This window comes from Talpa europaea (assembly GCF_964194135.1).
Source record: "Talpa europaea genome assembly, chromosome: 7".
In the NCBI taxonomy this organism is placed as follows: domain Eukaryota; kingdom Metazoa; phylum Chordata; class Mammalia; order Eulipotyphla; family Talpidae; genus Talpa; species Talpa europaea.
Window position 1 is genome coordinate 92665322 of NC_140074.1, and position 18134 is coordinate 92683455.

An 18134-nucleotide genomic window follows, 5' to 3' on the forward strand; every position below is an offset into this window, starting at 1 on the left:
CACTGAATGGGCTTAATTTCGTATGACCTAATTAACTGTCCCACGCGGAGCTGCAACAGTCCGGTAAACCAGGGACATTGACGGCTAAATGCACACAACTAGGCCACGAAAGCTTCCTAAGAGGGCACACACCTGGGCCTGCAGGCCGAGTACTTGTTTTTCCAGGTTCTTTCTGGCCTCCTCCTCTTCCTCCTGTTGTTCCTGAAGACTGTTCTTCTCCTCTTCGAGCTGCCTAATCCGACTACTTAGGTTCAGTTTTTGGCGCGTTTCCTCCTGAAGAAGCTCCTGTTTATTTTTATAAAAAGTTAATACTTAAGTTACATTAATCACCAAAACAGAAAAAGTCATGTCCTAAAAACAAGAGGTTTAGTGTTGAGAAATATCCAGTGATATTAATAAACACAAATTACTTTAAAACACACGATACTTTTACAAAATCCATTAACACAAGCATTGATTTAAATTTGCTCATGAGGAATGGCAGCGCCTCCCCCAGGGGCCCAGGGTACCCCCTGTGAGTGTCTGAGACACCTCCCTCTCTATATCCACCGCATCTTTTTTTTTTTTTTTTAGAGAACTGTATTCACTTTATTTATATGAAACACAAGGAAAGACAAAACTAAAGTGACAGAAAGCATCTAAGTGATTTCTAGGGATTGGCAATAATAGGAAGTGATTGAATATATAGTGATACTAGATCAACATAGGGTTCATACAAATGTTCTGTATCTTAAGGCGAGTGGCAGATACGTGATTGCAGATATTTGTCAAAAATTATTGAACTGTACACTTAAATAGGTGGATGTAATTGTATGCAAATTATACCTTTAAAAAGCTGATTTTTTTAAAAATGTTTAAGGAGATAGGAAGGAAAATCAGGTCCATTCCTGTGATACAAATTTTTAATCCAGCAGAAGCAGGCTGCTGTCTACTCAGTGCCCAAAACAGTACTTGCCACATGGTAGTTATGGAGTAAATGAAGCAATGAATGCCTCATGTGTGACAACATACATCTGGAGGGTGTGATCCTATACCTGTGAACCATAAACAGTGTTGTAAACCAACGTCACATCAATTTAAAAAAAAAATGAAAAGATGGCTGTAGAGAGATTTGGGGCATCAACAACCAGTCCCTTCAAACATTACTTGAAATATCAAGAATAACCTAATGTTTTTAAACAACACAGAATCCATACTGAGGGCATGGGCTTCTATTTCTATGGAAAGATTTAATTTGTAGGTTTGACTGTCAAAAATGAAGGTAAAATGGAGCTCCTGAAGCGGACAGCTCAACGACAAGGGAGCAGACTGGATGCAGAGTTTCAGTGCTAAGGAAAAAGATGCCCTCACTCTGCATGCTCCCCTCTCACCTCTTTCTCGACTTTTATCCACCGCATCTTTTTAGTTATTTCTGAAATCCCTTCCTCTCTACCTGCTTGTCTTGGCATTTTTCTAGGATTACCTCCAGTATTGGGCAACCCCTCAATGATTTGTCCTTTATACTTTCTGCCAGGCAATAAATTTTTCTAAACTGTAAATGCTAACATGTCTTTTCCATTGCTTTCAGACTTGGAAATTTTCTTTTTTTTTTTTTCCCCAAAGATTTATTTATTTATTTGTTTGTTTATACAAACACTGGGTACAGTCAGAAGCGCGGGAGGGTGAGAGAATTCACCAGAGCCAGAGTGGGGAGCAGAGCAGGCAGAAGGACCGAAGTACACTGCTGAGGGGAGCAGCGGGCGGCAGGAGAGGTCTGCGCGCCATGTGGGACCCTCCTCCGGTGGCCGGGGAGCAGCCGGGGATCGAACGGGCGCTGCAGAGGCTGCGGGCAGCTTCGCAACCCAGCGCTCAACCGCTGCACCACCGGGGAGGCCCAGACTTGGAAATTTTCGAAGGCACACAGAGCACTTTCTGTGATTGGGTCCTTCCTTCTTTTCTAGTGTCACTATGCAGGATGAGCTCTGTCAGAGCGTAAGCCCTTGTTTATACTAGATTTGTTCCCAGCTGCCTTATCATTCCACTTTCTGTTTAAGATTTTTACCCCTGTACTTTCATCACCTAGCCCAGAATCTGGCAACTAAATACTCATTAATGTTTACAAATGTAATAAAAATGAAATGTAAAAATCTAGGAAGTGCTGTTTTCAAATCCTCAGTCATTAGCTCCTGACTAACAAATGATTCAATACAAGCTTTAACAGTTTTATAAGCAAGTGCCAATCCACTCTTTTAGAAACTGTTTGTGGGCCTCCCTGGTGGCGTAGGCGGTCGAGCGCAGCGCTGTGAAGCTGTGCACAGCCTCTGCAGTGCCGGTTAGATCCCCGCCGGCCTCGGAGCAACCCACATGGCAATCAGACCTCTCGTCTCGCCCGATGCCCCGCTCCATCTCTGGTGAATCCTCTCACTCTCCTGTACCTCTGGCCTGTACCTCAACTCTTGTATAAATAAAATAAATCTTAAAAAAAAAATAAAATAAAAACTGGTTGTTTCTTTTAGGTTAGCATAATGAAATTTGAATCACAACACAACAATCTTATTTAAAATGGCCAGCAGTAAGCATGTGTGCCTTAGGACCAGCTATGGTGAACCACAGCTGAGGCAGTACCCACCCATGCCAGCAAGAGCTGCCCAAACCCACTCCCCACTCTCACACATCTGCCAGACACAGGCACCATGGGCTTTGCAAGGAGACACCAAGCTCCAGCAGAAACTACTGGCATTACGGCGTGTTGTAAAAGATGATTAAATAAAAGCTAGCATAAAATCAGAGCTGACCGACAAGAAGGCAATTCTGGTAATAGCATGTTTTGCCAATTTAGAAAATATAGAATTATTAAAGCCTCCTTACTCCCCTAGAATTACCTGTGTATCCTGTAATTGAGACTCAAGACTAGCTGCATCCTTAGCAAATTTAATGCCCTTCTTCTCTGCTTCTTCTAGAAGAGTTGAGACATTATCCAATTCATTCTGCAAGGGGGAGTAAAAGATTTAGTTCAATTGAACAGTAAGCAGGGGAAAGGGTTCAGAATCACATTCTTAAATGAATATATACAGAGCAGTTTTTAGAGAGATGAACTTGAATTTGAACCCGGGTCTCTCTAAATGGGCAACCCGTGTGTATGTGCATTGCACCAGCTCTCTGGGAGAGGGAATGATCTTAAAATTGCCAGACTCAATTAAGGAAGACTGTCACTAACAAGAGCCGTCACCTCTGGGGTCCATGCCAGCTGTCACAGACAACTTCAGTCTCTCCTACTGGAAGGACAGGGAATGTACTCCAAAAAGGGAGGGAGATCTACTTTTGATTTATAATTTTTTTTTCAATTATGAAGAGATAAAAATTGTGCCAACTCTTCTGAAAGAGTGCCTGCTATCTATCCAATGTGAAGAGGCGCTAAGGTCACCAGTTGTTTATTTTGATCCTTTTCCACACTGAGATGCATTAATATATTCTTTGGGAGGCAAGTATAATTCATTCTTACAGAGCAAAAAACTTACAGAAATTCAAATAAACTTAAATTCTAGTTTTCACAGTCAAAAGTTCCTTTTAAGATTTAAAAATCTGGTATGTTTTTATCAGTAAGTATTTAGCTGTTTTTTATTATGAATAATGTGGTAAAATATTTTTTGTTTCCTCCACAATGAATAATTCCAAAATATTTAAAAAAAATCTCCATGGTCTAAAATCTCTTCCCATTTTTTAAAAATGAGGAATTTGAGGCTTTTTTATTAGGTATTAAAAAGAAGTGAAGGAACTCAAAAGGAATAGTAGGGGACCCTTTGTTCCAGTTTGTTCCCTAGTTGTGTTAACAAAGGGAACGTGTACAGGAGACATATCTTTACATGTAACTCAAGTAATGCCATTTCTATTTGTATTCATTTTAGCAACAACCTTCAGAGTGCTCACACTTCATCAGTCTTGGCAACAGGGGGTGGTGAAGGACTCTGGACTCAAGACCTTGGCCTCAAGACACAGCTCTGTACATTGCCAGGTAAGGATCCGAGGGAGGCGAAATACTTGGCTTCTTTCAGCCTCAGATACGTGAGGGGAACATGTGAGGATTAAATGGGAAGTTAAGGAAAGCTCAGGGCAGCAGGGTAGGTACCTCCTTAACAGTCACTCACTGGCCTCCCTGTGACACATGGTTATTAATTATCTTTCTAACATCTCTTTTAGGAATACCTTTGGGTTGACCTGTGAGTGTGCACATACACACACAATTCCAGTACATATATGTGAGGAAGAGTTAGCATAGGAGGCTGACACGCCTCTCCAGCTCACAGTGCTGGCACCTGGTTGGCATCTGTAAAACTTAGATTTCAGGAAGACGCCCACCATTCCTAAATAAAATGGTCCCCCACATTCCACGCTGTGCAAGCAGTGAGGTTTATGCTGCACATTTGCATTCCTTCTGGGAGTGTGGATTGGGTTTGTGTCAGGCAAGGGGTGCCTATGAGCCAACCCCAATGAAACTCCTGAGTGCTGAGTCTCTAGGAGCTCCCTGGGTGACCACACTTTCCACCGCTGACACGGCGATGCTAGAGGACTTAGGGGCATTTGTGTGACTGCATTGGGAGAGAATTTCAGGTGCATTTGTGTGACTGCATTGGGAGAGAATTTCAGGTGCATGCACCCCACTTTTTCAGATCTCACCAAGGCACCTTTCCTTTTACTGATTTTCCTTGTGGCCTTTCACTGTGACTGTGAGTAGGACTACCTGCTGAGTCCTGGGGTCCTCCTAGTGAATCACTAACCCAGGGGGTAGTCTTGGGTCTGACATAAAGCAGCTCTGTAATTGTTTTTCAGAGTGGCAATACATAATGTATATCTTTTCTCACCAGTAAACTATATCTTTTCTCACCAATAAACCATGTGCTTCATGGTTCTTAGTTTCTTCCTCTTCTATATTTTGTTGCATAGAAGTCCATTATTGGACATTCCAAGTTATTTTCAATTACATGCTTTTATACACACTTCTGCAATGATCGTTTGTAAAGTCAAGACTGGGTGTTCATCCTTAAGTACTTCCCTAGGATAAATTACTAGACATGAATTTATTGGTCAAAGGGTATTCAGATTTGTAAGGATTGTGACACCAAAACTGCAAAATTGTGTTCTAGAAAGGGTTGATTTATACTTCAACCAGGAGTGTGTAACAATTCTAGTTTTTGCAAATCTAGTATAATTTTTTTTATACATTGTTCCTACTCTCTTATTTCTTAGACTAATGGATAAGTTGAAATTATGTTTTAAGACCAAAGAATTATAACCACAATTCCAAGCTGAGTTTTTTAGGTTTAAGACCAATGCATGTTGTCTTATTCTTAAAATAAATATTATTTAATCGAGTAACACACACACAGGTCCTAGGACTGATGTATTTACTTGTGATGGCAACTGTTTGAAATTTATAGCACATTAACTGCAGGTCTCTTATGGCCACAGAGGGATAAAATGGGTAAACCATGGACAGGCTACTGTGGGAAACATCCAGAGTTAAGGTTTTCCAGGCTTACCTGCAATTTATTTGCCTTCTCGGCCAGTTCCACCCTGAGCCTGTCTCCTTCTGAGACCTTGGCATGGAGCTCCTGGACCTGGGCATCAAGTTTCTTCCTTTTATGCTCAGACTCAGCCTTGACCTGCTGCAGCACCTTAACTTCACACGCCAGCTCCTTGTTATCTGTCTCTAGGCCCTGTTTGTTCTTTTCCAGATTTGCTTTGAACTAGGAGAGGAAATGGAAAAATAATTTACTAGCATTTTATAGCATTCCATAAAAGACACTGGTTTTTGTAAGATCTATGCTTGACACATAGGGGGGTCCACAACCAACATTTGTTGAATAAATGAATGAAAACATGTTATTCTCTGAGTGTGAAGACTTCTACAGAAGGATAGGCTCGTAGGCCTGACTTTCATCACTCACTAGGCATGTGACCCTGGCTTAATTAACTAACACTGCTGGGCCTCAGTTTCATCATCTTTTAAATGATAGTGACAGGGTTAAAAGCAATGCACATGAGTACTTAGCCCAGTGACTAACAGACACTAGTGTAACGTTCAGTAAACGTTAATAATGCCATGTATGAATTAAAATATGGCAGGTGAACGGGCAATGAGAAAGATGGGACATCAGAGCAAAAACAAACATGAAGGAAGCAATGACTTGAAATAATAAGTATTCCCAGGGGATGGTGTGAGTAAGAGGGTAAGTGAAGTTAACTTTCATCAGAATGGAAAACCTATATATGAGATGAATGGCAATGTGGACAGTGTCTTGTGATAGATCAGAGGCAGGGAGGGTAAAGAAGATAAAAAGTAAGTAATACTTAAAAAGGGAATATCAACAGGACCTGGTGATATACAGGCAGCAGATGAGAAAGAGAATGACTTCAAACTGTTCAAGGTTTTTACATTAAGTCATCAGGAGGAAGATGCTATTAATGAGGAGACACTGGGAGGAAAATGTGATGAGGCAACAGCTGGATACATCCAGTGATTTTATTTTCTCAAAAAAAAAAAAAAAAAAAAATCATGGGCCTATGGCTCTGAGTTCTCAGTGAGCAGAGTACTTTTTTAGAAAACATCCACCGCATGAACCCTGTGAGCCACTGGTTTCCCGCCACCCACCATTGTGCTGTGCAAAGGCTGGGGGTTAATCAGCACTGACTGGATGGAAAGGTTGAGTAGGACAGAGGCCTGTCTGATGGCTGATTTTCCATGACATAGACGCTTATCAGGGCTTCCCTTACCCTCTTAGCTTGTTCCAGCTGCTCCGAAAGCTCCTCCAGGGCTGTTGCGTGTCTTTGTCTCATGTCCTGGATTTGTGCTTCATGGTTCTTAGTTTCTTCCTCAAGCGCCTTCTTTAGCTCTGCCACTTCTTGTTCACGTTTTGTACTAGAGAAACATTTTTAGAGAAAGCAGCTTAGAAATAGTAATTAAAAATTTTTAAAAGTGTTGTTTTAAAATATTACATGAATTCCTTTGATAATTATGACATGATATTTTATAATATGCTGGTGCCTCCATTACTGTGATACAGGGAATCCTTCCAGAAATGGCACAGCTTCCATCCTCCATCTGACTTACTGTCAAGACTCAGTGTCTTCAGACTGTTCTTGGCAGTCTGATCTCATTGTTGCTCAGGAACTGGTTAGCACAAGATGCCAAACTGCAGCACTTGAGTAAAACTGGAAGAGGGTAAATTCTCAAGAGGCTTGATGGGTTGCCTGGTTGAAAAGCAGGTTGAAGACTGAAAGGTTCTCTAGTACTTGAAATGAGAGCACATGTCCTGAGATAAATTGGGGTTTTATCTAACCTTACTTATGATATTAAGGTAAACAGTAGTGTTAAAAATCTTTGATTTGACTTATAATACATGTTATTTTTTAATATTCAAAAGGGCAGGTTTATTATAAAAAGCAGAGGGAAGTAAAGGACGCTTGCACAGATACAAGAGGGCAGAAGAGCTACCCCTGAAAGGGCCAGGTTTGCTAAAAGAGAGGCCTGCAGTGTCACAGGTGGGCACAGCCTTGGGAGGAACTGCCTCTGCTTCTTTGCAAGGGGAGAAGGCAGGAGACAGGTGAGCAGGAGAGCTGCTGTCATGACTTCTAATATTTTTATACTTTAATATATTTAAGGCACCTGAATAAACCAAAGTTATTTCACCAACCAGAGACTACCCCCACAACAAATCACTTTAGATTTGGAATATGAGTACCATCTTTAAGTTATTAACACAACTTGATAAAGAGTGAAGCCAGTCAGATTACTACCATTCCTGATAAGAGCTGTAGTGACATCAAGAGTTTAAATAGTTTTATAATAACAATGAAGTATAACTTTGGCAAACTTGCTCTCCATATAACCAGTTAGAACAGTGACTGATTCCTGCACTGGCACATTTTCTGTCTTCCCCAGGGGAGTGGAGTGACTGAGCGGCTTAGATCAGTGGAGCCAACAGAAAAGGAGCCCAAGTGGCTGCCAGCTCAGTGGCTGCAGAGAGTCAGGCAGAAAGGAACCACTGACAATTCTATGTGGTCCAGTCTAGCTCACCACAAGCTCACCGGAGCTGAAATACATGCACTGATCTGGCTCTGTCCTCTTCAGTCTTTCTTGCAGAGGATGCCAGGATCCAAGCACCAGCCCAACAAGACTGAGAAACTCTATGAAGGTTATTTTAGTTCACCTTTACTGTTAATAAGACCATGCGTCTTGGTCATGAATGTCTTGGTCAGCGATGGACCATATACACACATGATGGTGGTCCCAAAAGGCTACACCACACAGCCTAGGTTTGTAGTGGACTGTACCATCTAGGACTGTGTCATTACATGTTATGATCGCATGACAATGCACTTTTTAGGACGCATCCCTGTCAATAAGCAGCACGTAAATGCACTTTCACTTATCAGACAAAACATTTCTCTTGCCATCAGTGTTGTCTTTTGGGTGATAGTTTTGTTCCTAATCCCTACTTGAAATCAGTAATCAGTGGAGTTTTTTCCCTTTCCATTGCCAGACTGAATAACCTAATTACCTTAGTTTGTCATCCTAAGTCCCAAAGAGGTGAAATGCCAGAGTCTGCTCAGTGTCTGAGGACTGCTGCTTTTCCAACCGTGTGACACACAGCTCAGGGACGTACCAGTGGCCTGCTTCCTTAGCAAGAGTGCAGTGCCCATGAATGCTGACACATCTGAGCTACCAAAAATCAAACTTCTCAAAACAGAATCTGAGCTATTTTTGAGCACATCCTGAGGTTCTAATAACTGTACACATATAATTTCTACTGCCGCCTTTTTCTTATGAGTTGTATGGGAGAAATGATCAGAGCCTCTTTTTGAGCAAAAGCTGAGAAAAGGTATATCAACATTCTAGCTCAGTGGCTTCTACATTTTTTTTAAAGATTTATTTATTTATTTATACAAGCACTGGGTATAGTCAGAAGTGCGGGAGGGTGAGAGGATTCACCAGAGCCAGAGTGGGGAGCAGAATAGGCAGAAGGACCAAAGTACACTGCTGAGGGGAGCAGCGGGTGGCAGGAGAGGTCTGCGCGCCATGTGGGACCCTCGCTAGTGGCTGGGGATTGAACCAGTGCTTCAGAGGCTGTGGCAGCTTCGCAGCCCAGCGCTCAACCACTGCACCACCAGCGGAGGCCCTCAGTGGCTTCTACATTTAAAAAAAAAAAAGATTATTTTAAAGAGAAGATTGGAACTGCTAGGTAGGTAGGAAGCTCCACTCCTGCCACCCCTCACATGGGCTCCAGGTGGGACACTGGCTTTCGTAGGGAACACAACCTCCGTCCTACAGTACACTGCAGTCTTCTGTACTCATGGCAGAGTCCTAGACACATTATTGGGTGCACCCTCCACATCTTCTCCACCAAGCATCCCTGACCTTAGTTCACAACTCAGAGCACTCCGAACAGTCCCACTGCCTTTACTGCACACATTTTCCTCCTGGCTACTCTATGGCATTTCCTGCCTCTGACTACAGTTGCCTTCATAAATGATTCCTTCTGTCATTGTTGTTTTATTCCAGTCTTACCTTAGCCATCTGCCCCTCACTCGCACCTGGAGCAGTTGGCAGGTTGTATCAGTCAAATTTACCAGCTAAAAGAGCGGGATGCCCTTACACCTGGGAACCCTGGGGTGGGCCTCCCATGCCTGGCAGTTTAAATCTAGAGGAGGACAGCAGATGTATGGGAAGAGGCCAAGACACTGGTCTGGAGAGCAGACTTACAAGCTGGCATGAGAGTTCTATGTACATGCTAGCAGAAGCCCTGGTCAAGCCCTCTCCCTGTGTGCTCAACAGCTTGTTGCTACAGCTCTCATTCCTAAGACCATCCGTGGGCTGATATGCTATGACAATGAGACTTGAACCTTCCCTGTGCTTGACAGTGCTCACCATTTTCTTACCTGCATCTGGCTGCTGGCTCATCCTGCAGTGTGTGCCCCTGCTCATCACATACTTTTGTCTGGCTACCTGCACTCACCTTCCATCTCTGTGAATGTGTGCCTCCTTTCTCATCTGCCTGCCATTGTTCATAACAATCGGTGTGACCAGCAGACCCTGAGCACCCATGTACCTTCTGTACGAGTCTCTCCCCGGTCCTTTCTTTCTCTCGCTTGGTCTATTTGTAAATCTCTTTCCAACCCTCTGTGTGGTGTCTGTCCCTCTGTCTTACGCTAGGCTGGCTTTTTGGATCAAATCTCACTTTGCAGGTCCATCAACATGGATTCCATCTGTAGGCTGGTTTATTTCTAACCACTCCTATTTTGTGACTGTTCCTCCGCCAATTTTTCTAGGAGGGTGAGAGTGACAACATAAAACCACTCCACCTCGCCCTAAGCAAGTGCACCCTAAGCAAATCTGTGAGCTTCCCTGTGGTCACCCTGACACACGCCCTTGCCCTCACTCACCGGAGTTCCTGCTGAGCTGCAGTGGTATCCAGAGTATCCTCCAGCTCTGTTTTCAGAGCTTCCAGTTCCTCACTCAAGTCTCTTTTCTGCTTTTCTGCCTTGTTCCGGGAAGCCTTTTCAGATTCAAAGTCTTCTTGAAGTTCAGCGATTTGGGCCTGCAGCTCTCGCACTACTTTCAGTGCATTATTCTTATGGAGCGTCTCATCGTCACCTCTGTTAAAACATCCAGGCAGGAGAATCACTGAGCTGGCACACTGACGGATGGCTTCGCAGGTGAATCAACCCGAGAACCTCCCCATAAGGAGACCCCAGGCACACAGCCTTCTGCTATGGCAGGAGCAGCTGCCCAGGCCTGGGGCAGGTGGCGACGTGGGAAGGTAATTGAAGGCCCCAAAGTTTCAGTGGCAGAGCTAGAATCAGGATCCAGCCTGGTCCTCTTCCAAGGGGCTAAACCCCTTCCATTAAAAAAGGCAGGCAGGACAGTTTCACTTTGATGATCAGAATATTTTAAAATGTCCTCTAAAATAAAATGTTATTATAATTAGAATCCCGCCTGAGGGAGCAGTTCAAATTAGTATACAACCTGCAGTGAATCTGCAGATTTAACGAAGTGGTTGGAACACAGTAGAAGACAGACATGCTACCTCCATACTCTCTACTTTGTGCTTCTTCTTTCCTGTACATCTTTTTGCTTATGTGGTATGGTTTAATTCTGGTAGATTTATTTTTGACTGGGAATAGCTGGGATGTTTGAGGTGAGGGAGAGGGAAGCTAAGATACGGTAGTGAGTGGTAGAGAACTTTAATTCTAAATTCTAGCTTTGATCTCTTAAGTGAAGAAGCAGAAAATCTGACCAAAGCAAGACTAACAATGATAGGGGACAAAGAAGAATTTCTGGTATAAGATTTTCTTGATTGTAATAAATTATAAATTAAACTAAGTCCCATGATCATGTAGCCAGTTATTCTTTATATAAAATGAAATATTAGCATATTGACTATACATATAAGATTTCTATTTTGAAACTGAATGGTTTAGAACTGAATAGCCCATTATGTAAAAGCGGAGAATATTTCCAAAATGATTTCTTCTAAACTTCTAAAACATTGAAATTAATTTGTAATGCACAGAAATAAAAACACTTGATGTGGTGAAATAATTTGTTCTGGTGTGAATTTGTAAGAATCTCACGATATGACTTATGATTATATAAGTATAAATATGAGAACAGTTTATGAGATTTCTTAGTGGCTTGAAACAAATTATACTCTTGGGATTTTCACTTCCTTCTGTCATAGCCAACAACAAGGAAATAGGTATCACTCTCTCACTTTTCATCTGCTCCTAGACATGACACAGTGTTGAAAATAAAACCCTGCAGTAACAAGTCCAATACAAAAGCCTTTGCAGAGAAGGCAGACCTGGCAAGGGCACCCTGCAGCTCCTCCTCCTTCTTGGCCAACTGGATCTTCAGCTCGTCAATCTGGGCCTGCAGCTCAGCAATCTGGTCCTGTAGATCAGTGGTTTCGCCGTCAAGTTTTCTTTTGGCCTTTTCCAGTTCCTGACGAGTCTTCTCTTCCTTCTTTAAGCGCTCTTTAAGGCAAGATACAAGAGGTTTTTCAACACACCAAATGACACATCATATGAATTAACTCAAAATATAAACTGATTAAAGTGAAGACAAGCCATTTTATTCAAAAAACATGTTACTGACTTAACACTGCCAATTGCTCACTCAGGTGAAACCCATTAAAATCAAACTGAAGGTGAGCTACATTAGTGAGGGACAGATTTTGAAGAAGAAACTGGGTAGATTCTAATGATGTCCTTTCATGGCAACTGAGTCCACACTTACAGTCAAAGTGACCTGGAACCCTCTCACATCACACCAATGATAGGCTCAGGTTTGGAGAGGGGTAAGTAGAGGCCAAGGCATTGATTGTAACTGCCTGTCACCCCATTCCTTTCTCACTGCAAATCGCTGGTCTGAACCAAGACTGAAGTCCCCAGGCACGGAGGGACAAGGGGGCTATGCACCTTTTCTGTCATCCCTTCTAAAAGTCTTCAGTGATTCCTAAATTTGCACCAGTGATCAGTTCCACTCAAATTCTTCCCTCAACAATATAACCTGCCTGGCCTTTTTGGTCTGCAGGAGGAACCCATACACTGAGAAGACAGCGACCATTATAGGCTGACCAAACACGTAAGGAAAGAATAGGTGCAACTGCTTTTTTGAGAAGAAGCCTACGCTGGCAAAAATGGTTCATGAAAATAATGAACTGGAATCCCCATTTTTGTTTATACTCAAAAAAAAAAAAGGGGGGGGGGACAAAAAAAAATCTAAATATTTTTAAAAAACATTTAGCAACATTTGCATTTTAAGAAAGAGTGATCACCACCCTACAAGTACTCAACTGATCTTTGTGATATCAGGATGTTTAAGAAAGAGGCTCTTCCTTCCTCTAGTGTTGACATCAGTCTTTAGCTGCTAGTCAAAGGAAAGGTCTTATATGCGCTTCCCAATTTCCACCCTTTTACTTCATTTGCAGAAATATTCATTATGTAAAAATCCTAAGATTTTCTGACTTTACTTCTGCCATCCAAGTGAGTCACTTGTTACCTCAGCAGTTTCTCCTGCCCCCGCCGTCAGTTTCCTTTCTGAAGTACAACCTAGGCATCTTATTGCACTCTTAAGATTAAATACATACAAAGTTCAATGGCCTGTGCGACTCAAACTTAATTTAGATTCCAGAGAAAGGGTGATATATGCCCACCTATGAAGATACATTTTACCCTAAGACCTAATTTAAAAAAATAAAAGTTTAAAAGATAACTTATCACTACGGCATCATAAATACTTGGTAACCAGGCAATCTTATAGTAGACCTATTTTAATAATTGAACTCAAACTGAAGGCTTTCATTATTATTATTCACTGTGTACACTTTCTATTATTGCATGTTCTGGTTAAATTAAATCCAAATACTCACATGTTTGAGGCCCAAATTTCTCTAGCCTCAAACACTAACCTTCTAAATCCGAGATCATTACTTCTTGCTTATTCCTGATTTTGGCCAAGTTTTTTGCCTTTTCTTCCTCTTCAGCCAACTGAGAGGAACACTCAGCAATGCGATCTTCCATGAGTTTCTTTTCCTGAATAGAAAAAAATGACTGCTTCAAAAAGGCATTCAAAATAACTACTAGGGATTCGTGCTACTTAGAAAATGAATAATTTTGGCACTGAGGCTCCCCAACAGACCTTATATTCAGAAAAGCTCACTCCTCCTGGTGCCAACCCGGAGAGCTTGGCCCAGCTGCCCTCTTAATCCCACGACCAGTGCTGCAGGAATTCATGCTTTTGCACAGACGGGAACAAGTCCACCAATGAGTGACCAATATGCACAAACATGCAAGTTAAATGTCTAAAGGTATATAATGTATGGGTACTTGGTGGACTTTAAAATTGAATAGTGTTTTTAGAAATCTATACAGGTAGAAACTTAAGACAATTAAAGAACCTGAAGTCTCAAGAATTTCATGTTTGAAGTCATTTGCAGTGAGTGATTAAGTATTTTCCATATTCTAAAATCAACTTTTCAATGGAAATAGTCTCTTACTTTGATAAATTTGGAATTTTGGTCCTCAAGAAGCAGAATCTCCTCTTCCATTTTCTTAATTTTAGCTTCTGCTGTCACCTTTTCCAGCTGCAGTTTCTGTCGCGCCCCCTCTTCCTCATCCAGTTGTTCCTCTAGGTCCTTGTGGGATGAACACACAGTCATTCACTTCACTTTCTCCATATTAATAATGAAAGGAATGCATGTTAAGATGAAATATCAGGCTTTCATTTTTTGAATAGTGAGGATATTTTTTAAAGCATGAAATGCAGTTATGTGAAATAGACAGTTGTGTCACAGGTTAACGTACCAAATGGGTCAATCCTTTTGGAAGCGAACATAACAGTACAGCAAAGCTTTGAAAATGAGCACTGCCTTTAAATCAGCCATTTCATGAAATAGATGTGATTTATATAAAAAGATGAACAGTCAAGTGTTATTTTTGATATTGGGGAAGTATGAATGTGCTACGGAAGTCTTGGTAACTAAATGTATATTTGTAAAATGGAATATGCAGTAATAAAATTTTTATTTTGGAAAAATTATTAGTGACAAAAATATGAATAATATGGAACTACATCAAGCATATACTTGATTCCATTGTATTTTACTATATGGGTTTGGCCGAAAGAGAACATAGAAACAACTGAAATATAGCCCAGCAAGAAAAAGGCTGCTCCAGTTCAAGTATGCCTTTCACAACAGGAGCATATCACCGAGCTGGGTGGGATTCTAGTGCTTGTAACACTGCATGTTACCCTTTATTTTATACCTTAAATTATATATAATAAACATATATTACTGATTGGGATTGTACATATGAATCAGCGTATGATTAAGAAATTTCCAACTCTGGATCAACAATTTACTGATGCTTGATTTTAGAATGAAACTGTAGCTAAAGATTAACTTTTTAAATGTGAAAACTTCAAACATATCTAAGGGTACACAGAGTAGGATAATGAGCCCTATACAGATTTATCACCCCAACTTTAATAAGCAGTAGCTCATGGCCAACCTCATTTCCTCTATCCCTCACCTTCTTCCTTCTCCCTTATAGTTATTCTGAAGCAAATCCCAGGTATCATATTTCATCTGTAAAATTTTCAGGCTACATCTCTAAAAAATAAAGACCATTTAGCAGTACATTTGTGTGTTTACATCAGAATCCCAAGAGGGACTCCACCCACAACATGGCGGAATAGAAGGTGGAATCAACCTTTCTCCTAAAACAGCTATCAAGGAAAAAAAAACATAACAGTATCTTAATAGACATATTGAGATTGGCTGATAAGCCTCAGGAGTCAATGTCTCTCTCTCTCTTTCTCACTCACGCGCTCTCTCTCTAACCATTTATTTGTTTAAGAAAACCAGGTCATTTGTCCTACAGTTTCCCTCAGACTGGATTTTGTAAATTGTAGCATCATATTGCATACTCCTAAGTGACAAGAACAGAGAACAGTATTTTTGGTATAATTTCAATGAATAAATCTGTATGTTAAGAAATGATGAAAAAATGATAGAGGTAATGGGGATGACAGGAAGGAAATGTAAGAGCTATTTGTATTCTCTAGGTTTTCTAATGTAATTCTGGTTGAAAGGGGTAAAGATCAAAAATCCCTAAAAGCCTCACAGGTGTGTGTGCTTACACATGTACATGTAAGGGACCAAACAAGGTTGGTATTAATATAGGACCTCTGGTAGTCTATGACCAAAAAAAAAAAAAAAAAAAAAAAAAAAAAAAAAATCAGTGTTTAATATTACCAAAGATATTTTCATAATGAGTTTAATGAATTTATATGTCACAAAGGAGATAATAGGATAACAGTGTGCAGAAACCTAGAAGGTAAAAAGTCTTGAAAAGGCAAAACATACAGCTCTGTTATAATAAGGAAAACTTCTCTAAATAAATAAGTGCCAGCATCTCATGTTAAGCTGCTGAAATTTGGAGTATAAAAAATGAGGTGGGGGGTGGGGTGGGGATGACTTGCCCTTCATGAGTAAAGTGTTATTACTGAAATGAGCATATGCTCTAAAGAAAGACAAGAAAATCACCACTGTTGATAATACCACCAAGGAAAATTCACTGCTTTTGGTTACTATTACCCTATATTTTCCATGCATTGCCATATAAAATCATACATGTAAATTTGTAAGTTATGTAATTATATAAGATACTACTGCATGTCTTCTACTACTATTTTTTTAGTTTATAATATCTTATAATTAAATTAATATATTATGAATACCAATGAAAATAAACACCTTTTAATTTATAACTATAGCACCACATGGGTTAGCAGTCTATCTAGTTAGTTAGCTAGACAGTTTTCATTGATTTATTCTTAGAATAAAGTCCTAGAAATAAGAATTGCTAGATTAAAGGGTATGTACTATTTAGAGCTTTTCTAATATTCTGCTGACCTATTACGGAAATTTGGAAAGCTGTCTGTTAAAATGGAAAGTGTTCAGATGATTTACTGTATGGGGTATTGGCAAAGAAATAACATGCATCTTCTGTGGTTTTTAGAAACAGCTAAATTGTGTGTGCTTTGGGTGAGAAAAAAATTGAGAGACATGGAAAAAGAAAGTTTGCTGCTGCATCTAAGAGGCACTGTTGGCAGATACAGACACCCTGACAATTAAGGGCATTAGGTAGGTTGGGGTGGGAGACAAGGAGAAAAAGAGGTGGGTGTGCCCTAGGGTAAGGACAGAGTATCGTCTATACCATTAGTTTGGGTATTCAACCACACACATAGTTGTGTTTCATGTGAGTACAGCTTGTCTCTCAATAAGAGTAACTACCAGGGGAAAGGGCTAAGTTCTTTATCATGATTCCTCAACCCCCTCCCCGACCCCCACCTCAGTGTCAGGACTAAGCATTTATTATGTACCAAACACACTAGTTGATGTCTATTTGATGACTAGAGTGAGCAATAAAATTATTAATGACAACATAAAGAACAAATTAGACCTTCTAAAGAATGCAACAGACCCTGATAGGTTTCTCACTTTGAATCACTTTACATATTATAAGAGGTCACATCAGAACATATAAAAAAGATTCCTATTCAAAGTATCAAATGTATGTTAGAAGAAAATCAATTATATGTGTGCGTCCAATGAAGATCATCTTTCCGAGGGCAGGTATTTATAACCAGGGCTCCTTTTGCTCCTCAGTGGACACAAGAATCCAAACACACAGCTTTGATTTATTCAACAGATCTACTTAAAAAATCCAAAATATAATTCTAAATAAAAACTATTACAGATACCTGAATATGTGCTTGCATTTTTTTCTTCTCATTTTGGAGAATTTGGTTTCTTTCTTCTTCTTCTTCAACTCTAGACTCCAAGTCATGTAGAATCTCTTCTAACTCCTGCTTTTTAGCAGCAAGTCTTGCTCTCATCTCTTCTGCTTCAGCAAAGAGCTCAGTCTCTGCTTGTAATTGCTCTGCAAGGATATTCTTCTCTTCTAAAAGCTGAAATCACAAATTCAGTATTATGACTTTCCCCCAGAGTATACATAAGATATAAAATCACCACGATTTCAATGGTCCATGAGTATCATCAAAGAGTTAAAAATATATAACATCACTGGCAAAACTTTCATATTTATGTCTTCATTATTAAAAAATGAGCCAGCTGAAACATTTTTGGTTGTCCCTGTTGCCTCAAGTTAACGTGAATAATGAATATTAAATTCATGCTATTTTAAAGACTTCTATTCTTCTATTAGGGTAATTTACATAGATAGGAAAATAGGAGATGGAAAATATTACTAAAATGCAATAAAGTTCACGGAGACTACTGAAAACTGACTGGTATCAAGTGATATTCTTGGTCTTTATCCTTAATTTTTTTTGGCCTTGAACACTACAATGCTGTTGTATCTAAAAACATTTCCCGAGCCGCTGTTTTATCCATGGACCCTAACTGCCTTTGAAAGGGGCACTGATTCAAGGCCACTATTGCTGAAGAAGAGGTAGGTGGTGCCCCTGTACCACCTCAACCTTGAATTTTTTCTACTTCCTTCAGAAGCAGTTGCAGGAAGGTGGTAATACTGGGAACCTCATGGAAAACTGGTGTTAAACACATGAC

The 18134-nt window shown here is 40.4% G+C and overlaps 1 protein-coding gene across 4 annotated transcripts in view; it reads right to left on the reverse strand.

Moving 5' to 3' along the window:
* The window catches only part of MYH10 (myosin heavy chain 10), a gene marked incomplete at both ends in the record, with an annotated part of 131010 nt that overhangs the window by 15058 nt on the left and 97818 nt on the right, over positions 1-18134 (reverse strand). For all 4 annotated transcript variants that reach the window (XM_084238712.1, XM_084238711.1, XM_084238714.1 and 1 more), the window contains 9 exons: positions 133-285; positions 2862-2966; positions 5517-5723; positions 6751-6895; positions 10420-10632; positions 11841-12012; positions 13449-13572; positions 14037-14174; positions 17309-17515. In XM_084238712.1, coding sequence (XP_084094838.1) covers positions 133-285; positions 2862-2966; positions 5517-5723; positions 6751-6895; positions 10420-10632; positions 11841-12012; positions 13449-13572; positions 14037-14174; positions 17309-17515 — 1464 coding nt within the window. The remainder of the gene's footprint in view (positions 1-132; positions 286-2861; positions 2967-5516; positions 5724-6750; positions 6896-10419; positions 10633-11840; positions 12013-13448; positions 13573-14036; positions 14175-17308; positions 17516-18134) is intronic.